Here is a 21,025-nt window from a genome sequence, read left to right on the forward strand (position 1 = left end):
TGGTCCACAAATAGTAACTTCACTCTACTGCTGTTTACACAATAACTAGTGGTCCTCACTCATCAATGAGTGGGCAAATTTAGACATGGGAGCCAGTCAATTCGAGTAAAATTGTAACTGACAAGGGATAAAACCAATGGATTGTGCTGGGATGCGACTCTATGGGTGTGATTGGTTGCGCTTATAGACCAGCCCTTATTCGCTTGACCAATTAATGAAAGCTAAAGCTAACCGACAGCTACTTCGGCCAATTATAACGTTGGACTTCCCGGTAGGTGGGTCTCCGTGTAGAGGGGTGGGGTGTTCGAGGTCATTCAGTCCCTCTCTGATTCACTCTATCGGCGTGTGTGTGTGTTGAGGGAACGGGTAGTTGGAGTAAGGAATCGCCGGGCGCTAGTGCATCACGAATGCTTTTTTTTGGGAAAGAAACGCCGCTGAAAAATTACACCATAGACCGAAGAAGCGACCCCCGGTGACGACTTCTGTGAAAAGAATCTTTTCAACGCAGCGACTGCGCCACACGCACAGCCAGGCAAACGCAGCCGGGCTATCAAATGTTAGCCTACTAGCATCCCTGAAAACAGACGGGATCAAGGTGTTGATAGCTAGCCTCCCAGCTAATTGCCCATCAGCTAGCATCCTCAGCGGTAGCATCATTAGCTCGTTTCTCCTCGCGCACGTCGAGACCTCGCCATCGCTCGTGGCGGTCCCTTTTAGGTCGCGGCAATCAAATCCGACACTGAGACAAAAACAGAGAGCGGTTCCTCCTCACTGGTGCTGGAGACGGCGTCTGCGTTGCATTAGTTGACACCATCACACCCAACCCCATCACCTCTGCCCCTCTTCCTCCACCCGAAACACTGGAAATCCACAAGCGGCCGGGTAGCGGCGAGGGGCCGGCGAAGCTGGGGGTGGTAACGCTACCGGACTCGCAGGGAGTCACAGCGGCTACAGACAAGCACAGCCGTGGGGATCTACCGACAAGTATGGACGGGCTGGCCGTGGAAGTTCGCGGCTCGAACGGGGCCTTCTACAAGGTAACCAGGTTACAAACGTAGTTTCTAGCTGTCCCAGTTAAAGTTTTGTTTCCTTCTCAAAACGTTAGGTTTCGCTCTTCTGAGCTCAGCTCTCGCTAACTGGTACTCTGCTAATGCTAGCGTGGGTCCACTCCTGACGAACAGGGATGGTTTTGCGTTCAATTAGGGCTGGCCATTGTGGTGTAGGCAGCTAGCCGTAGCTAGCAGTTAGGCTAGGCACACTTGACATCACCATGCATGGCCTATGTGTGTTCATTTTCTTTTATCACATGTCAGCGTGAAAACACGCTGTAAACAGTTTTGAAGCGACACACGGCAGGTCCGCTAATGAAACCCTGGATGGAAACATTTAAAAAGGGCAGCGAGCTGCTGATCAGACAGCTGTTGTGCAGCTCCTACGTGCAAGTGTGATGTGATGCTACATCAAAGCTCACATTCTTCATAATTGCTTTGTAGCCCAGCCCAGGTTTCAGCTACAGCGCTGTACCGCGTGTCTCATGTTTATTGCCCTGACTGACGCTTTTGGTTTCAATTCTGCCTGATTTTAAACAGAAAGATCACTTTCACATGCAGACACATGACTTCAGGTCTTTGTTGTTGCTGTGTCACAGCTTGTTTACGACGTAACATTAAGATGGCAGCCAAACTATACTATCAAGCATGTTTTGGTTTGTTTTTTTTCTCAGATGTCTTAAGTGGTCAGGCTCACAGGTTTGGTTCTGCGAGAGATTGTAAGGTTTAAGGGGCAGCTTCAGACTGAGGAGACACTAAACCGTTTTGGGGGATAGGGAAATAAACCCTACTCACCCTCACCAACTCTGTCTAGTTTTAGAGAACATCTTTGATTCAGCTTTTTAGATAGCCCATTTCTTTGCCTGCGTCTTCAGTCTTTTTTTTCCTCAACCTTTCAGCTGGCCGGTGGAGCACATGGTGGGTTAGTGATGACCCTATATTTACCCTCCTCATGCTGCCTCACCTGTTGTTCTGGTTTACGGGGTGACAGTTTGGCTCTGGCGTCAAACACTTTCCACGAAACTCTGCTGTGTCCATTATTTCACAGCTCTTTCGGCCGATGTCATTGACACATAGCTGCGATTCTCTTTAGTGTATATTTTTGCCCTTGATGGAGGTGAGTGGGGTGAAAGCTTTGCTACTTTCCTCCTTTCCTGTCGTGATTGGCACATGGGTATAAAAGGATTTTATTCAATTCCACCACCATTCACCCCGTTACCACTTTGTTTTCTGTTGAGCTATGAATGGGCATCGTGTTTATTAAAGTGTCAGGAAAGTGGCACTCTATATGGTTTCTTTTGCAGCAGAAAACACAATGGGAAAACTGAGAAGACTAATTTTTAAACATTGTGACATTCCCTTTTTTCTCTATGTCACTGAAGCTTGTGCATTAAACTGCCTTCTTTTCATCTATTTATATTTTATTATAAGCCCAGTCTGATCAGTGGCTGGTTATATTGAAAAATCTGTGAGAGGAATATTGCAGACCTGGCATCTTTTCTCCAAATGATCTTAGTGACCACATGTGTGTGCTGGCCTAAGGCTGAATTGTGGACACGGGCAACTGTAGTACAAACCTAGCAGTGCCTTGTGTAAGGGGCAGTTAACTTGACAGGGCATGCACACAGCTGTCTCACCACATGTGATCTGTGGAAACTGAAGGGTGATTACTTTGTAACTCCGATCGGTTGGCATTGCTGACTTCTGTGATAAAGGCCAATCTGCTCTGAAGCTGGAACCCTGCGATGACGTATAGTATAGAGGGATGGATGGTGTGAATGCTAACCAGGACCTTCTCAAAACTGAGGCAGTGGTGGTTAGCATTAATATCTGAGAGTAGACTGCAAAAAAATAAAAATGGTGTGACATCTATGCAACCAAAACCAAAGTGGCTTTAGAAAACTTTTAATGTGGTATCATGTTTCTGTCTTCCTGTATCATGATTCCCGTGTGGAGCTTATGTGTTCTCAGCATTTCCGTACCCAGGGCGCACACCCACACTTTGTTAAATTATTTAATAATTAATGCTATACATACTTTGTGACAGTAAATAATGGAGCACAAATCAGTTGCATCTCCAGTAATTGTCTTATCTTGCGGCTAGACCACAGCTGTGTCGTCTTGGATTGAAGGTACAGACTTAATTTCTGCTCTGCAGCCTTGATGAGCTACAGTGTAGCAGGTACTGGTGAAAGATGCCCCTCCAACACCAGAACCAGAACTATGTCACCGTTTGCTGCAGTCTAAGTCAGCAGGCTTGGATTTTGTCCTGTAGCTGGATGACATCAAACTGCTGCAACAGTGACCTGACCATCTAGCTGTAGGGAAAGTTGAAACAGAAAGGATCGAAGGCAAACTTTGAAATAAAAATGAATCTTGTAATTTATACTTAAATTAGGTTTTTTTTTATAGGTATTTTTGTTTTTAATTCATAATCAATGAGAAACAAAATACTGCGGTATAAATTTATACCTCAGTATTTTGGAGCATCAGGATCTCCCTCGTGTCTAAACATTTATTTTATCCAGGTTCAGGTCAACATTAGCATCTTTCCAGCAGGTGAATCCCCACCCCCTACAGTACAAACCATCAAGAATACTTGTACAACCCCTCTGTCCCATATATGGTCGTGTCACACCGAGAGACGTGACACACCCACACCACAAATGGGGAGTAGGTTGCTTAAAATTTATGGCATGCTGAGACAGATCTGTGGACAGCCATGATGGACAAGTAGTAGGTTAAAGTGATCTCTCGTAATGGGCAGGCAAATGATTGTCCCCTATAGGCTGGCCCGGATGCCTGTACACGCACTCATTTGAACGGTCCTGTGTAAAATTGTTGTCTTTAAATCTCCCACACAAACACACAGTGAAGAGGGCTCGCTTCTGGATTTTAATTCTGTTGTTGTTTGCGCGTGTGTGTGTGTATGTGTGAGAGAGAGGGAGTGAGCGTGCGTGTGAGAGATTTCCCGGCTGTCTGTGCTGTCAGGAGGAGTCAGTGTTCCTCGTCACTTTATCCAACACAGAATTCACAGCCAGAGAATTGTGTCAGCGATGTGATGTCTTGGCTTCTAAAAAAGCCCAAGATGCGCTTTTTTTTTTTTTTCCCTTTTGTATTTCCAGTCACAGTATCAGTCTAACATTGCTCACAGCCGCCTGTGTTGTTTACATGTACACAAAAAAAAAATCAAATGCTCACAGCCCCACCCATCTGTCTTTCTGTTGTGCATTCATGGGAATAAAAATTCTCTCTTTTGTCTTTTAGGGTTATATCAAAGATGTCCACGAAGACTCGCTCACAATTGTGTTTGAAAACAAGTAAGTATGCTCTTCCTGTGCACCTCTCCTGTTTAGCCTTAGCTGCAGTATGCCTGGTTTAGGATGTTGCAAGGCATCAAAAATTGTCCTGTTCAGCACCTGTGTTTGGCATGCAGCTGTCCATACATGTCTCTAACAGTTTTTTCACCTCCTGCTCTATAACCCCCACCTCTCGCACCACCACCCTGGTGGCATGCTTTCCTATATTCCAAGCCCCACCTACTGTCCCCTTCTACCACCCCTCCACCACCCAACTCGTCCCTCTTTATCTACTTGGCTCAGCGTGTAGATCAGGGAGCTCCTAAAAATAGTGACCCATGGTATGCGCTTCGGGAGGGGTGGCAACAGGGTGGCCTGTGTCATTTTTGGGATCCATCCTTCCTTCTCCTTTTACTTTCCCTTAGCACACGTAGTTGTTGGAGCAGCTGGTTGTATAAGATGGTGAATGAACTGTACACGTTTTTGGTCTATAGTGAAAGATGAGACCCATTTGGGGTCACCACAATTTGGTTGTGAAAGAAAATCAATGAGAAGCCCGGAATAAATTTTTTTTTTTTTTTTAATAAATGTCATTTTCTGTTGTTTGTGATTAGAATATAAATGTTAAAAAAGGATGACTCATTTTGAAGGGTCCCTACTCATCCTTATTCTAAAAGGCATTGAATTCATCAATCTAAAAATAAATCTTTAATAGAAGCAAAAGGTCTTACGTAAATCCATCAAAGGTCTTAAAAAGAATTAAGACTTGGTTAGTGGAAAATATTTTTTGTTCTGATGTTGACTGATTTAAATTTGCACTGACAATCGTGACTTGGTTGCTTAAGGCAGATGCACTTTGCTGTCTGCTATCTACCAACAGAATGAATGGGGAGGCAAAACTGATGAAAATATCAAACTATTCAACCAAGTGTTTCAAGTTTAAGTTTACTACACATTTGAACCCCAAGGCAATCAGAAGTACTTCATAAAATGTAACAGTCTATGAGCTAAGTTGAGAAGCATGAGACGGTGTAAGGGCACTTATAATTAAATTTATGGTTTAAATTTAACCAATAAAACAATTAGAAAAGGAGTAAAGGTAAAGCACAGTTTAAGAAGTTAGTTATTAATTTATTTAATAGTGGTAAACAAAGTGCCTCAGGCTTAATTTGAAAGGTCTGAGTTGCAGCAGTTTGCAGTTTCTGGGAGTTCATTGATAATTTGTTCGGCATAAAAACTAAACATTGCATCTCCATGTTTAATTTTGACTGAGCATAAATGAAACTGGCCCTCGATGACCTGCAGAGTCTGTATGGTTCATAATGTAGCAACTGAAATGTTCCTTACATGTGAATTATACGTCTGCGTCAGATCTACGTCGTAACCTGTACCATTAACCCTCCACCACAACTTAAGGATGGGAAGTAGTCTTAAGTCAAGCTTTAGCCGTCAACCCATCAAGGCTTTATAAACCAGCGGCTTTCAGATAACTTCTTTGTTTTGGCATCTTGGGAGCCAAGGTAGCGAAATTCTGTGCAGGTTACCAGTTCGAGATGTTCCAAGCCAACGAGTGAACCACACAAGTTAAATACCCTATGCCTCTAACTCAAAGAAAGTGGGGTTATTTTTAATTGAATTTAGAATAACTGAAATCCTTACAAAAATCTGGACTCTAACCTTTCTTAATCTGAAAGGATTCTGCTTTAATAGAGTGGCGTTCACAGCTGCAAGCCTTTCAATGGACTGGACTGAATGAATATTTGTTTCTCTGTTTATCACACATAAAGGCAAAATCAATTGTGCAGTTGATAAAGATGAAATAGACTATTATTTTTAAAAAAATGTTATTTAACCAGGAAGTGAAGTGCTTGATAAGCCTCTTGCCAGAGTTCCTGATCTGACACGTGCAACATTAACTCTGTTTTTATTTCCAATGGTGTGAAAAAAGGGATCTCCCGGCGAGAACCTGCGTAAGCAAGGACACGTGCACAGTTATTCTATCAGTGTATGGAAGCATCAGCATTTTGTACAGTAACCAACCACTCTGTTAGATGCATCTCTTCAGCTCCTCATTAACAGATATCTAATTGGTCAATTACATGGCAGCAAGTAAATTTATATAGGCATTTAGACTTTGTCAGGTAACCTGGTGAAGTTCGAGCGTTTGAATGGGAGATGAAAGGTGATTTAAGTGATTTTTAACATGGTTTGTGCTGGATGGGCTGTTCTGAGCGTTTCACAAACTGCTCATCTACTGGTATATTCCTCACAGCCATCTCTAGGCTTTACAGAGACTGGTCAGAAAAAGTAAATATTCAGTGACCCAATGCAAGAGGTTTTTGTTTTGTTTTTTTTGTGTGTGGCCTTTTTCAGCCTTACTGCACAACGCAGTGAAGAGTGACAGGAAAGCGGAGGGAGGGAGGGAGGGAGGGAGGGGGAGGAGAAAGGGGAAGACAAAGGGGAAGACATGTGGCAAAGGGCCACGGGTCAGACTCAAATCCGGCCATTCGCCCTGCTCGTCCCGGTGCAAGAGGCCTTTGGGTGAAAATGCTTTGTTGAAATCAGAAGACGATGGCCAGAGTGTTACACAACAATAGAATGGCAACAGTAACTAGTAATAACTGCTTGTTCAAGCAAGGTATGCATAACCTGATGAACCTTGAAGCACACAGGCTACAGCAGCAGAAGACCACACCAGGTGCATCTCCTGCCAGCTAAGAACAGGAAACTGAGGCTGCAGTTAGCACAGGCTGACCGATGGCAGATTAGAGAAATTTGGAAAATCACTGCGGAGGAGTCCAAGACTGAGGAGTCTTGGATTTGGTAGGGCATAAACAAAAGGATGGATCCCATCCTGCCTTGTGTCAGGGAGTCTAACCCAATATTAGCAAGGTGTATCAAAGAGAGTGGCTGGTGAGTGTGGTTTGGTTGGTTTGTTGTAGCTCAAGTATAGTACAGCTGGATTTTGTGCTTATGTTGTTCTATTACACAAACACGAACAACAAGTCTTGATACTCTTTGTCCTGGGGTGACTGTAGAGGATAAAAATTTAAACATCAGGATATTTGTATGCCTTTGGTTTGTTTTGTTATCAATGTTAAAGCATTGTTGCTACTTTCTATAATAAAAGCTCCACCCACACCACATAATAAAGCTCCACCCACAAAAACCAAAACAAAACACAAAGGAGGATGGAAGCTCTCAAAAGAAAAGTCCTATAAAAACTTAGTTGAGAGATCAAACTGAATGAGCTGCTATATACTGTATATTAATCTCAAGCTTTAGGTTTTGCAAGTCTTTCACTTTTCTGCTTCTGAGTCATTTTTAAATTCTTGTTGAGTGTAAAATGACAACTTTTCCACTTACTGACCAGCCACGGTCCCTGGGCTTCCTCATTAAACCTAATGAACCTTTAAAACTGTTATTGTTATTATGTCTGTAAATGTGCTACACAGCAGTGAGTGGGTAATACGTACCCATACCATTACAATCCGAGTGTGACGTGACTTAGAAGAGCTTCAGCCAACAGCGTTTCATTTACCTGTGATTGTCGGTAGGTTGACAAGTGTTTTGTCTCCTCCACAGCTGGCAGCCAGAGAGACAGTTGCCCTTCAGTGACGTGCGGTTGCCTCCTCCAGCCGACTATCACAAGGAAATTGGTGAAGGAGAGGAGGTGGAGGTGAGGCCTGGCTCTTTGCATATGTCTGACTCAGCTCATACACATAAATTTTCCGACATTATGTCTCAAGGCCTTGTTTTTCACTCCGACAGTCAGATAATTATTCGCCGATACTTTTCACCTGTCGTTTCAAAAATCCTGGAAAATTCTGAAGTCTTTGATAGGTACACATTTTAGATCACATATACTTTTTTCCACATTATTAATTGGAAGTACTTACAGTTTATGTTATGTGATGTATATTATCACATAGTCTGCTATACACCCAGTGATTTCAGACATGACCTGAGTTCCTGAGGCTCATTTAAAAAGCCTGAAGTTTGAATCATGGATCTTGATATAATGATTAAATACGTTACAGGTCACATCTAAAACACATTGTATATAAAATGTGTGCATATGTGTTTCTATTGCTGTGGGTGATGTTGTATTCAGACCCAATAAACGTGTTTTTGACCGTTTCTCTAACAGCCAATGAAAGAAGCAGTTCCTTCCAAAGTTAATCCGCTAGCTGGAATCATTTAACAGTAACAAACAGGAAGTTGTATAAAAAGCATCAAATACTGTGTGGCAGAGTTTATTGGACTGTTGAATATGTGCTTATCCATCAAGTAACTGTTTAAATGTGTTGTGTTCAGGCTTTTATAAACATGGTTTGGTCTGCAGTCTTTTACGAAGGACTTAAAAAGCATTTCTAAAACGATAGCATAGATCCAGCCCACACGCTTTTTACAGAGTGACATAGTTAAATTAGAATTTTTGTCACTAATGTGAGTTTAACAATCCTGACTGAGATCTGAGGACCCCGCAGATCATTTAAGTGTTGCATTCGATTGTTTTGAGATGTCTCCATAACTGAAACACGTCCCAGTCGTGGAGACCTCTCATCTGCATCTATTTAGCATTAAGAGTTTTGTTTTTGTTTTCATGGAAATGCAAGTTTAAGGACACGTGGCTCTAGATAAAAAGTACCAGAAATGTCTCGTTGCAACGGTTTTTTTAAGGTGTGCCAAAAATCTTTTAAAGTTGGGACTATGGGAGTTATAGATGTGGAATCCACATAATATTAGTGGGAGCTGTTCATACAAGTGTTTCGTTAAGTTTTTACTAACCACTAAACTAATACCTGAGGTGTCTTGGGTTAAATTAGTCCCATTCAAAGTCAAACAGCTTCATTCTCTCTTTTCAAGGTGATGCTTTTTATTTATTTATTTGATTTTTAGTCTTTTTTTTTTTTTTTTTAAGTGGATGAGCGTGTTTCTGTCTTTTGTCTGTGGTTCAGCTTTTATTCGCTGTCTCTCCAGGTTTACTCCAGGGCCAACGAACAGGAGCCATGCGGCTGGTGGCTGGCGCGGGTCAGAATGATGAAGGGAGAAGTAAGTGTTTGCTGAGAGTAAATCTTTGAACAAGTGAGATAAGTGGGTAAACACACAAACTGAAATTATATTTCCTGCTCTTATATAATAAAGCAAGAGTGACTAGTATGTATAACATCCTCTACCTTTGCGTTTCAAGCCCTGTTTGAACGTCTGCCCATCATTAGACAACACTTCAGTACATTTTAATACACAGTTGTTCTTTTAATCCAGCCTAATCTTTGTTTTGTGGATATGTTGAAAACTCAATAGTTACTTCCTGTTTCTAAGTTCCTGAGGCTTTCACTGAGCTGTTCAGCTGAAAGGAACTATCATAATTGAGAAGACGATATCACGCAGCGGTGATAGAATCCACCTAGGTCAGCTTCCTCTCTGTTTATTAATCAGTAAGCAGTCGTCTTTCACTTTGCCTCTGGCTGTACTGCCAGTAAGTCTTTATGGAGCTCTGAGTACTGCAGTATGCTGTGTGTAAAATAAATATAGGCCAGTAGTAAGAAGTGCTGCTGGGTAATGGGCCCAAAGAGTTTGTCCTAATCGACTCTGACATTGTACGTTCAAATTACCTGTCCCGTTCACTCTGTGTGTCTTCTGCACCCTGACCTATTGTGTCAAAGTGGATTTGCACGGGACCAGTCTTTTTAAAATTTTTCAGATAATTACAAGGAGCTCTGACTCTCAGGCACCAGCTGCAGGTTGAATAGTGGGTCAGTGGGATATGGAAAGGACAGCTATGCAGGGCTAATGTGCCAAGGGAGCTGCTGCTGCTGCTGTAGTGCTGTTATTTGGAGCAGTCTGATAAGAGCCTGCAGGAATGTCTAGCATTGACTGATGGCTTTAATTCAGTCCTTTGAGCGTGGAGTGTGCAGTGTTGGTCTTGCTGCTGCACTCTTTCTGCACTACTTGTCGTGTTTTTCTGTATCTTTACTCTCATGCATCTTCTTTCACTTGATTTTATGTATATGAAATAGAAGAAAGTAGCAACAGAGTGTAGTTTTATTAGCAGCAAGACGCAGAGGTGCATCTCGAGACATCTTTGACTCCATCGGAGCTTTATATATCTGTGTTTTTGTCTACTTTATTAAAAATCTGTATCTCCCGTGTTGTTTTCAGTTCTATGTGATCGAATATGCGGCGTGCGACGCCACGTACAACGAGATAGTCACGTCAGAGCGCATCAGGCCTCTAAACCCCAACAGCCCTGCCTCTCGAAACACCTTCCACAAGATCCCCATCCCCGTCCCAGAAGACCTGAGGGACATGTGAGTCCTGCATATAAACAACCCCTCACTCATGCCTCTACACATCCAAGCACTTTGCTCCCTTAGAGTTCTCATATGTTGTCAGCAATCATGCGTGTAATGATGATTCGGTGCTGCCAAACGAATAACGAGATCGACCCTGTTCTGGATTGTTTTATCGACAGCTGTGCAAACGACAACATTCACAAAGACTTCAGGAAAGCAATCGGAGCCAACTGCATCTTCTACAGTGCCCAAACACATGAGCTCATCGTGCTGGTTAGTACTCTGAACACACACTTCAGCAGACGCCTCCTGATCAAGTTAATGGCCTTGTTTTATGTCATCACGTGAAGGAATGATGCAAAGCAGCAGCAAAAAATCTCACTCGCAAATGTGAACATCAGGGAAGGCAGACAGACGAAGAGATGTGAATCCAGATAATGCTGCTAACATTATATGCACAAAAGTACTGTACCGTATACACACACTGCTACTTTGTGACTGAGTGTGTAGACATTCATTCACAAATGTTTGTAAAGGCTATAGGACTGTATACTTCTGCTAATGCTTCTGTATTTAAGAAATATAAGCGATCCCCTGAAAGTAAACAGTTTTAAGTCGAGCTCACTAGATGACTAACTTTTAAAAACATCTTAAAATCCAAACTCCTGGATGTTTGGGCCCAGCGTAGGGATATTTGAATCATGGAATAATTCAACTACAACTGTGTCATAGTGATGGCAAAGAGTTTACATTTCAGCTCCAGAAAGAGCATTTTAGCAGTGCTTTGGATTGTGGTCAATAAAGAGAAGTGTGAATCGTAAATTGCGAAGACCTTAAGTCTTATAAATTTGCTAGAGCTGAATAACTTTACCAGAAAAAAGTCTGGCCACACAGCAGCCGTTCTGCAATGCTTTATTTGGGCAGTTATTTTAAAGCATTATCTCAATTAAAAAAACATCTATGGGCCTGCTAGAGAACTCTGATAAAAGCCACTTAAAAATGTGAAGCCTTTGGCCCAAAATAAACTTTTAAAAACCTTTTTTTAATTTCCCTCTCCTTAAAGTTTGACTTCTACCACCATCTTTTACCGCTGTAGAATTAACCCAAATTTCAGTTCAGGGCTCTCTAATAAGGGGTTCATGCCCTACACATCCCGGATGACTGTCTGTTGTGGTTTAGGAACATGTTTTTCAAAGCATTTCTTGCTCTGGGCATTGAATGTCTGTTCTGTCTGGATCGTCTTTACGAGTCGGTTATGGCTTTTGTTGTATTAGTTTACCTGATTCTGAACCTTTGTTGCCTTGTGTGTCTTATGTTGTGTCTTCAGTCCACAAATGAAACCACAGTAAAGCGTGCAGCTCTTCTGAGCGACATGCATTTCCGGAGCATCCGTACCAAGCTTATGCTAATGTCCCGCAATGAAGAAGCCACCAAACATTTGGAGGTAATACATTCTGTCAACTACATGTGTCTCCCTGATCATTTAAATCCTAGCCATGCATCTTGGCAAGCAACCTTGCGTTTCCCCTTTCCTAGACAAGTAAGCAGTTAGCATCGGCGTACCAAGAGGAGGTGAGGGTCAGGGAGGACCTGATGGGCCTCGCCATCGGCTCCCACGGTGCCAACATCCAGCAAGCGAGGAAGGTGCCTGGTGTTACAGCGATCGAGCTGGAGGAGGAAAGCTGCACGTTCAGGATCTATGGAGAGGTACGCTGGTTAAGGAGGCTTTCTGCTGCTGTTTTTGGAGAAGCAAGCAGGAGAAAACAAATGATCCTTTTTTACATACAGCACTGACAGTTCACTGTTAGTGAATGTAGGTGGGCAAATATCATCTGAAGCACTGAAACCATAACATTTGTTTGGTTCTCTTTTACTATTTTAAAACTTTAATCCTGATTGGATCAATGGAATAACAATTCAGTTGATCCATTCAGGCTGTTGCCAGTGTGAGATGGCAATTATAGGCTAATTAGCGACATGAGGTGATTTATTGGATGTAGGGATGTCTTAAAACATAAGATTATGAGTGATGGATTGAGAATATTGACTCTTCACAGTTTTTGCCAGTGCGTAGAAATGCAGAGAAACTAAACTGCCTGCTTGTCAAAGTCTGTGTTCAGATTTGGACTTTGGTCTTAAACTCAATTAGTGTTTACCCTACCGTTGCCAGTCACCCCCGCCTGCCCCAGAAGCCACTGGAGATAATAATTTAAAAACATGCATAATAATAATGAAACAGATTTTAATTACTTTATCTAATTAATGTGAGAGTTGCATTAAGCACTAACTTTTTAGATTGTATATTTGGTCACTAGACTTGTGCATGTGGCTGTTATTGAATGAGAGAGGGCAGCACAGCAGGCAGAAGTTAATGAGAACTCGCTAGCTTACAACGAAGCTAGCGAGTCTGAGCAAAGCTGTCAGAGTCCTGGCTAGAGCAGCACTGCTTCCACAGTGTGTCCGTCTTCCCCCCCGACATTCAACCGGTCACAGTAGAATGCTGCACCTCTCTGAGCCTGGTTCTGTAGGAGGGTTCTTCCTGTTAAAAGGGAGTTTTTCCTTCCCACTGTTGCCAAGTGGTTGTTGAAAAGGAGTCATTTGATTCGTGGGATTTTTCTCTGTATTACTGTAAGGTAGAGACACCTGTTGATGGGATTTAGTGCTGTATAAATAAAATTGAAACTTCATAAGGGCCACGGTTCTTTTTTAGTGCAGAATAATGCACTGAAACGGAATAAAAACTTTTTGCTGTGCATACTTTCATTTTGGTTCTTATGTGCCGTACACTGCATTGTTTGTGTTGTTACAGACCCCAGAGGCAGTGAAGCAGGCCAGAGAGTATCTCGAGTTCAAGGAAGACTACTTTCAGGTACCCAGGAACCTTGTAGGTGAGTGAACAACATAACATTCCTGAGTTCATTTTGCTGCTGACATTCTACTTCATCACCACACCATATTGGAACATTCTTTACACCCTTTCCGCTTTCCCCGTTGCGCAGGCAAAGTCATCGGCAAAAACGGCAAAGTCATCCAGGAGATTGTGGACAAGTCGGGCGTGGTCCGTGTCAGGATCGAGGGAGACAACGACAAAAAGCTTCCCCGCGAGGAGGTAGGCAGGCAGGGGGCTGGCAGGGACGACACTGCCAGCAGCAAAGAGGTGAATGGACCGATCGGCTGCTCTCCCAGACCCTCCTATAACCTCCCCAACCCTCCCCCCTCCACCATCCATCTTCCCTCGTCTCTCCAATCAGAAAAGCTACTTAACTGCAGCAGCGTGCAAGCGTCCCATGTGCTGTCTGCTTTGACTCTGTTCGTTCTGCTGCTGCTTTGTATCTTGTTTTGTCACAGAGTTTGCTTTGCTTTCCACACACAGCCCACTGCACAGCATATATGTTATACTGGGCTGGTTAGCCAACTGTGGTCTGATGGGTTGGTATGCTCCTGTTGAGTGTGCAATTTAAGTATATAGTTGCTCATTGTTTAAACTGATGATTATCTGTTTCCTTTCTTTAAAAAAAAAAAAAAAAAAGACCTTCAGCTTTTAATTCCTCCCCCACTCTCTGCTGTTGTTTCAGGGCATGGTTCCCTTTGTGTTTGTGGGAACCAAGGAGAACATCAGCAACGCTCAGGCTCTGTTGGAGTACCACGTGTCCTATCTCCAGGTTTGTCAGTCTTCCATTTTTACCAGTAGATGGCACCACTGCTTTTTGTTTTTTGTCTTTTTTTTGTGACAGAAAAAGATAAAAACAGTGTATTTTCTGTCTCTGCCACCTCGACTTTATTTGAATACATGTGTTCATCCCACAACAATTATTTCTTCTTCTTTGGGAACGTGGAGTAGGTGTGTATCGGTCACCTGTCTCTCGACTTTCCAGCTCCACATGAGGAAAGCTGCTGAGAGCTCCTTATTTTGCCCTTACCTCATGTGCTTTTATAAATAGCTCCTCTCTACGGGATGGGGTGGAGAGTATGCCTGAGTATAGATTACCAGCTATCTGGACCCTCAGTGTTCAAAAATAACATCAGACCCCCTCCTGTCGCCCCTCCCTTCCTTCACACTTCCCTTGAGGTTCAGCTGTCATTGGTGGAGACAGCTGTCACACCGTGAACTGAGACCTTTCTCCCCACTAAATCCTCCTCTAGATCACCCACTTCTAAACTGCCATTAGTCACCACTGCCCACTCATCTACTATTTAAAAAAAAAAAAAAAAAAAAGCTTTTAATTTATTGAAGATGTCATCAAATTTGATAAACTGATACCTTTAAGTTTATCCCTGCTGTCAAGTTGTTTTATTAGAGGGCTGTGGGAGAGGTTATCGGTTTATTGGCTGTTGCTTATGTGGTATCCTCTCCAGCAAGATGATACAGAGATCCAACCAACTGGACAATCTCTGCAGAACCACTCAGCATCTGTGACTTGAACTGACTGAGAACATGTGAGCAAGCAGACTGTGGAGCTCTTTGTTATCCTTTAGAGATTTAGTAAAGGGGGGGGGGGTGCATTTCTAAAAGTGTAAAGGCAGCAGTTTGCTTAAAAAAAAGAGACTGTAATTGATGGCAGGCATGCCTGTGTCTGTGTGACAGATACAGCTGCTTGTTCAACCCTCGACTATGAATTAATGTTTATCGCAGTCAGCCGGTCCATCTGTTAAAAATCACTAGGTGAACACAAGTGGGTGTTCTGTGAGAATGCTCAGGTTGAACTTCACCAATTGCTGCCACCTAGTGGTGAGCAGTAGGCTTATTAAGAGAACCAAAGCAAAGCAAGGCCCACAACGGATGGGAGCTCTAGGCCCAACAGAATAATCTTGTGTGAGTGGACTCTTGAGTCCTTTCTGTTCGCGGAACAGGCTCTTAAATGCGATTTGTCCCCGACCTGTAGGAGGTGGAGCAGCTGCGCCTTGAGCGCCTGCAGATTGACGAGCAGCTCCGTCAGATCGGGGTTGGGTACCGCGCGCCTACCGGCCGAACCGGGGGCCCTGGTGTTGATCGAGAGAAAGGCTACCTGACAGATGAAAGCACCAATTCACTCCACACTCGAACCTACGGGGGCCGCGGCAGAGGGCGAAGGGCCTCCAACAGTCAGTACTCCGGATATGGTGAGAGTTACAGAGTTCAAATTTGACTTTAACGTGCGGTTGTAATAATACAATACAGTAATAGTACAACATAAGATTCAGTCATGAAATAAATTAAAAATAATTTTTTATTTGATTGTCTACCTAATGCAGGCACAAACTCTGAGCTGTCCAATGCCTCTGAGCCAGAGGACCTCACCGAGCGAGACCAGAGGCCCCGTGGAATAGGCAACGATGAGAGGGGATCCCGACGGGGTGGTAGGGGCCGAGGATCCAACTCAGGACGAGGTCGCGGAGGGCCAGGATCCAAGCCTTCGAACTCAATCAGCTCAGGTAACCCTCTTTGTACCTAATGACACATATGGCATCTCTTTTCTCCCAAAAGATCATAACAAAGAATGGGAGAAACAATTTTCTTCTCTTTACAGCTGTCTGAAGCCTGAGCTTGCCCGAGCTTGCAGCTTACTTGAGCTGACTTCTTTATTTATGACTGCTAAGTTTAACATGAACATCCACCTTAGTAACAGTCTATATAAGAACTTTAAGATTAAGAAACCAAATGTATTTTTGGTGAAGATTTTCCGAGAAGCAGCGGGCAAGCAGTTTTTTGTAATTGAGCCTGAAAGGTGTGGTCCTCTTAATGAAGTGAAGAGGAAAAACCTGAAAAACCTCTAAGCTTCATCCTTCAGTCAGAAAAGGTTTACTGCAGGTCGTTATGTTAAAACTGCACTCATTAAATGGAAGAAATGATACACAAGTGTTAAACTATTGTTTTGTCACCTGAACAGTACTGAAGGACCCAGACAGTAATCCATACTCCCTGCTGGAGGGTGAAGGAGAGCTGGCTGACGCAGACATCAGTGAAGGCATGGGAGACCGCCGCAGACGATCCCGCCGCCGCCGGAACGACCAGGAGCCCAGTGTCATGGACGCAGCTGCAGAGTCGGACAGCCAGGCCGGCCCGAGTGAGAACGGACTAGGTGAGAGTTGCGGTGGTGCGTTCTCCTTGTTGAAACTTGTTGCCGTGCGTTCGTGGTTAGTCGAGCAGAAATCCGAAACTTTTGGAGGGAGATGATCTACATTTTCTAATTTGACTGTTAGATGAAGAAGCCCGGCCTCAGCGCCGCAACCGAAGCCGCCGCCGCCGTAACCGTGGCAACCGCCCAGAGGGAGGTTCAACCAGCCGTGACAGACAGCCAGAAAGTGGTGAGTTGCTGTCCTTTTACTAGTTTAGCTATTTTACTTTCCACTTTCAGAATGAACACACCCCAGCTGCTGTTCTAGCTAACAGACTTCAATGTTTCCAGTGACTGTTGCTGACTACATATCCCGCGCCGAGTCCCAGAGCAGACAGAACCTGCCCCAGAAGGAAAACCACGCTGCCCCTGAGCCCAAGGTACAAGCTGACATATGCACAGACACTATCCCCCCCCACCCCCGATGTTTCGGTTATATATCGGCTACATTTTGAAGTTCATTTTGTCATTTGCGTTCATTCTAAGTGAATGAGGTGATTGATTCACCAGGGGACAGTTCCTCTCACAGAGCAGGCTGAACTTAGCCAGGCTATCTTTGCTTTTGCTGCCATGACAGAAACTAAAACGCCCCTCAGAGATAATCTCTCACAGCATTAGTTATCACCTTTCTTTCTTAACGCTACGTTCACCAAGGCAGCAGAGCAGAACAAGGGCTACTGCAGTTTTAGCTTGTTCATGAGATGAAGCACTCAGGGTGAGGGCAGCTATTATGTACTTAAAAAAGCATAGTTACACCGTGTTCCCCTCCTGCTTGCAGAAAAATGATCTAATTCTGTGGTAAACAAGGCAGTGATCTCAGCTTTAGCTCAGTGACAATTCTCACTTTGATCTACGTTTTGCACCCACAGGAGAACGGCACCACCGCCAAGAAGGAAGAGCGAACGCCCTCGAAGCGTTCCCCCAGCATAGGATTGACCTCGCCCAGCGAGACCCTGACCTTGGTCAACGGGGTCTCATAAAGAGACGAGCGAACCCTTGCGAACCCAAGTCTAGAGCAAGACTCCATGGCAAACTCTGTCCCTGCTTGCATTAACTTAAACCTTAAACAGATGAGTGAAAAAGTACCTGACAAAATACCTGAGTTCATACTACGAGAGTGAAAAAGTACAAAAAAACGACAAACGCATCTACTTAAAACCACACGTTAACGGTGTATGCTATCCTATCTATCAGTACTTAGTGCTTATTTAAAAGAAAAAAAAGAGGAAAAAAACAACTAGCTTGCCAAAAAAAGAGCTGGTGGATATGACTTGATTTTTAAAAATACTGAAACACGAGAAACAGGACGAGACGTTTTTTTTTTTTTTGTTGTTGTTTGTTTTTTGTTTTGAACTGTTTGTCTTTATTTCTGTTAATGTTAATTTTGTTCATTGTTTATCACTGGTTTCGACTCGGCGGTCGCTCTCTCAACCAAAACAGACGCATCTCTTTATAACGGTGTTTAAAGTGCACACAGGAGAGATGTAAAGCTGTATGAGCAGACAGTCCGGCTCATGTGACGCCATGTTCGCACACTGAACCTGGGAGTGAAGACGGATTGGAATACAGATAGACATTGTGCCTTGAATTTGAAAAACAAATATATATATATAAACACATAAAACAAAAAAACAAAAAAAACTTGAGTTGTTTTTTTTTTTTTTCCATTAAGTTTGTTTTTGAGGGGAAGAAAATGAGTTCTTCTTCCAGGTTTTTTTTTTTTTTTCTGTTTTTGGTTTGAAGGAGAGAACAGATCTGTGAGGGAGTGATGAGGAAAAACAAAAACAAAAAAAAGAGGATGCAGAAACAGATGGCGTGGGTGGCCGATGTGAGGAAAATTCAATCTGGTGCCAAACGCGAAATTCAAGGCGCTTGTTCTCATTCCGCGTAGAACGGACGGCGTTAGGGGAGGTAAGTGTGGGGGAATGGAAGAGGAGCGGGGTCGGCGCGTGTGTCTGTCTGTGTGTGAACAGTTGAGACATTTGGCAACAACAAAAATTTTAAACTGAGAGCGGATGACGTGGGGAAAACCTAACGTAGCCCCGAGGGGCGTTGTCACGGCATGCGTCTCTTCCTCCTCTCGCCTGTTTCAGGTCCTTGGAATTGTTCCAGGGCCGGCACCCCGGTGCAGCCCCGCAAACAGGATGGGCTGAGACCAGACCGACCGCACACTTGAACTGTTAAGATTTCGACTTAGAGAGAACTACACCGTGCCTCTTTCTGTGTCAGAGGGGCGGCGGCGCTAGCTTCCAGCCACACTTAGTGTCTTGATTAAAACCACTGCAGTGCACAGCTCCAGACGCACACGAAAGGGGGGAGGGAGCGCGACCACCTTTTCTGGGACGGGTGCTGCTAGTGACGTGGGAAGGGGTGGGGAGAGCCTGGAGACTGCAGACTGTGGGAACGGGACAGCTTAAAATGACATGAGAGCCACACGACACACAGGCCCACATTTACAGGTACACACACACCAGGTCGGCGTGGTTGCCCGCGTAGTGCAAAAGTAGAGGACCCAAAAACTCTGAGCGAGCGAGGTTGTCCGTCTTTTGTACCTGGCGGTTTGGGGTAATTTTTTATTTGTTTTCTTTGTTTTCGGCATACGGAGTAAGAGACGGACTCGAAAACCTCAGCGGCTCTCTGCTCATGTTGTTACTGTTGTCTTGGTTGTCGCTCTCAAGTTCTTTTTGTTGCTCTTTCCACATCGTAGAAAATATGAAATAAAAAACTGAAGTGAAATCAACCTCTTCTGTGGAGATGAACTTTGATTTCTCTTGTCTTGTGAGTTTGCAGTCTATTTTTCTAACTTGCATGGCCATTCGAGTAGTAGGTGGTGCCTGTCCTGTGCATGAGGAAAAAAGGGGTGTTGTTAATCTGACTTACAAAGCCATTGTTTCATTCACTAGAATTGCTGCTAATGTACACACTGAATGTCCAACTAACGTAGAAACTCTACCATGAAGAGAGGAAAAAGAACTATTTGTGACTGATTTTTCTGTTTTTTTTCTCTCTCCCCCTCCAATACTTATATATCTGCCCAGACCCCCAACCCCCCACACACACTCTGTTGGCGGGTACGAGTCAGGAAGGGACCGGTTCCTTTTACTTACAAGTTTTCAGAGTTTCAAAAGTGTTAAATTGTGAAATTACAAAGGGCGACATTGTGCATGACAAGCAAGCATCCACATGACCAAAGGTTTTGAGAGACAGACGAATGGGAGTGTGGTTGACTCAAGATGACCCAGATGCTGCTGTTTTACATTTCTGCTCACCTGTATGTTGTGTTTTTAGAGGATGATCGAACACTTGAGTATTTGTACCTTGGTTCAGTTGCATGTGTGCGAGTGGAGGATGAAGCCTTGCGTGGTATGTTTGTGTTTACCTTTATACCTCATTGTGTGAGTACTGTATTCCCTAATGTATCTGTATCCCTCGCGTCCTGTTGAAAGACTGCTGCGTGTGTGTGTGCGTGCGCGCACGTGCGTCTGCGTGGATGCTGGTTGTACAGTCGACTCCTCACTCTGTCAGATTTTGTCTCTGGTTTTCTCACTCATGTTCTGATGGCAATAAAGGACTTTTCATTGTTTGGTATACATTTTTTTTTTTTCTTTTTAACATATACGAAACAAACCACATTAGATTAGGATGTTATGTTGATGCGAGTGTACTTCAGTGTAATAATTAGGGGACGATCACAATGGTGTCTTCTGAGTTGTAAAAAGAAAAATTATGGATGATATAACTGTTCCTACTGCAGTGTTAAATTTGTCCCAGGCTATTTTAAGCAAGCCTATTTTGAATTTAAAGAAGCATCGTCTGTTATTTCCAGTATTTGGTTGGCCGTTATCTCACACACCCCCCTCCTACCCTCTTTTTCATTAAAAATTTTTCAGTAAATGAGCATAGTGAGGTTTAATTAGATGTGAGGAAAATCTTTCAAAGAACCATTTTTGCACCTGAAAGAACAGATTTTTAAAGGGATTTAAGACCTTTGTTCAACTACCAACCGTTCATGGCAGATAGTCAACCCTCTCTGAGCCTGGTCTTCTCCTGCAGGCGTCTTCCTGTTAAAAAGTTTGTTTTTTGTTTTTTCTCCCCACTGTCACCAAGTGCTTGCTCATAGTGGGTGGTCTGTAATATTTTAAGTTTTTTATTTTACAATATAAAGCATGTTAAGGTGACTTATTGTGATATGGAATAATTAAAGTAAAATACTTTAAATGTCTAATACAGATATGAGACCCCACCCTCTATCTGATCAAATGTCTCTTTAAAACGTGTACTTT

General features: G+C 43.4%; 1 protein-coding gene across 2 annotated transcripts; it reads left to right on the forward strand.

Annotated features, from left to right (window-relative positions):
- The first annotated feature begins 316 nt into the window (after positions 1-316).
- Positions 317-19,482, forward strand: fxr2 (FMR1 autosomal homolog 2). Of its 2 annotated transcripts, none has more exons than XM_026160106.2 (17): positions 317-1,037; positions 4,317-4,369; positions 7,934-8,027; positions 9,332-9,403; positions 10,514-10,662; positions 10,827-10,920; positions 11,975-12,091; positions 12,184-12,354; positions 13,457-13,535; positions 13,647-13,804; positions 14,223-14,309; positions 15,531-15,747; positions 15,880-16,059; positions 16,515-16,706; positions 16,828-16,932; positions 17,034-17,122; positions 17,612-19,482. In XM_026160106.2, exons 1-17 carry the CDS (start codon positions 987-989, stop codon positions 17,720-17,722), a joined length of 2,019 nt encoding a protein of 672 aa, XP_026015891.2. In that variant the 5' UTR covers positions 317-986; the 3' UTR covers positions 17,723-19,482. The 2 variants fall into 2 exon arrangements, with proteins under 2 accessions (XP_026015891.2, XP_026015899.2); XM_026160114.2 differs by having other exon boundaries at positions 13,647-13,756.
- Positions 19,483-21,025: the final 1,543 nt, after the last annotated feature.

The sequence above is a fragment of the Astatotilapia calliptera genome, chromosome 3, assembly GCF_964374335.1.
Source record: "Astatotilapia calliptera chromosome 3, fAstCal68.1, whole genome shotgun sequence".
Taxonomy (NCBI): Eukaryota; Metazoa; Chordata; class Actinopteri; order Cichliformes; family Cichlidae; genus Astatotilapia; species Astatotilapia calliptera.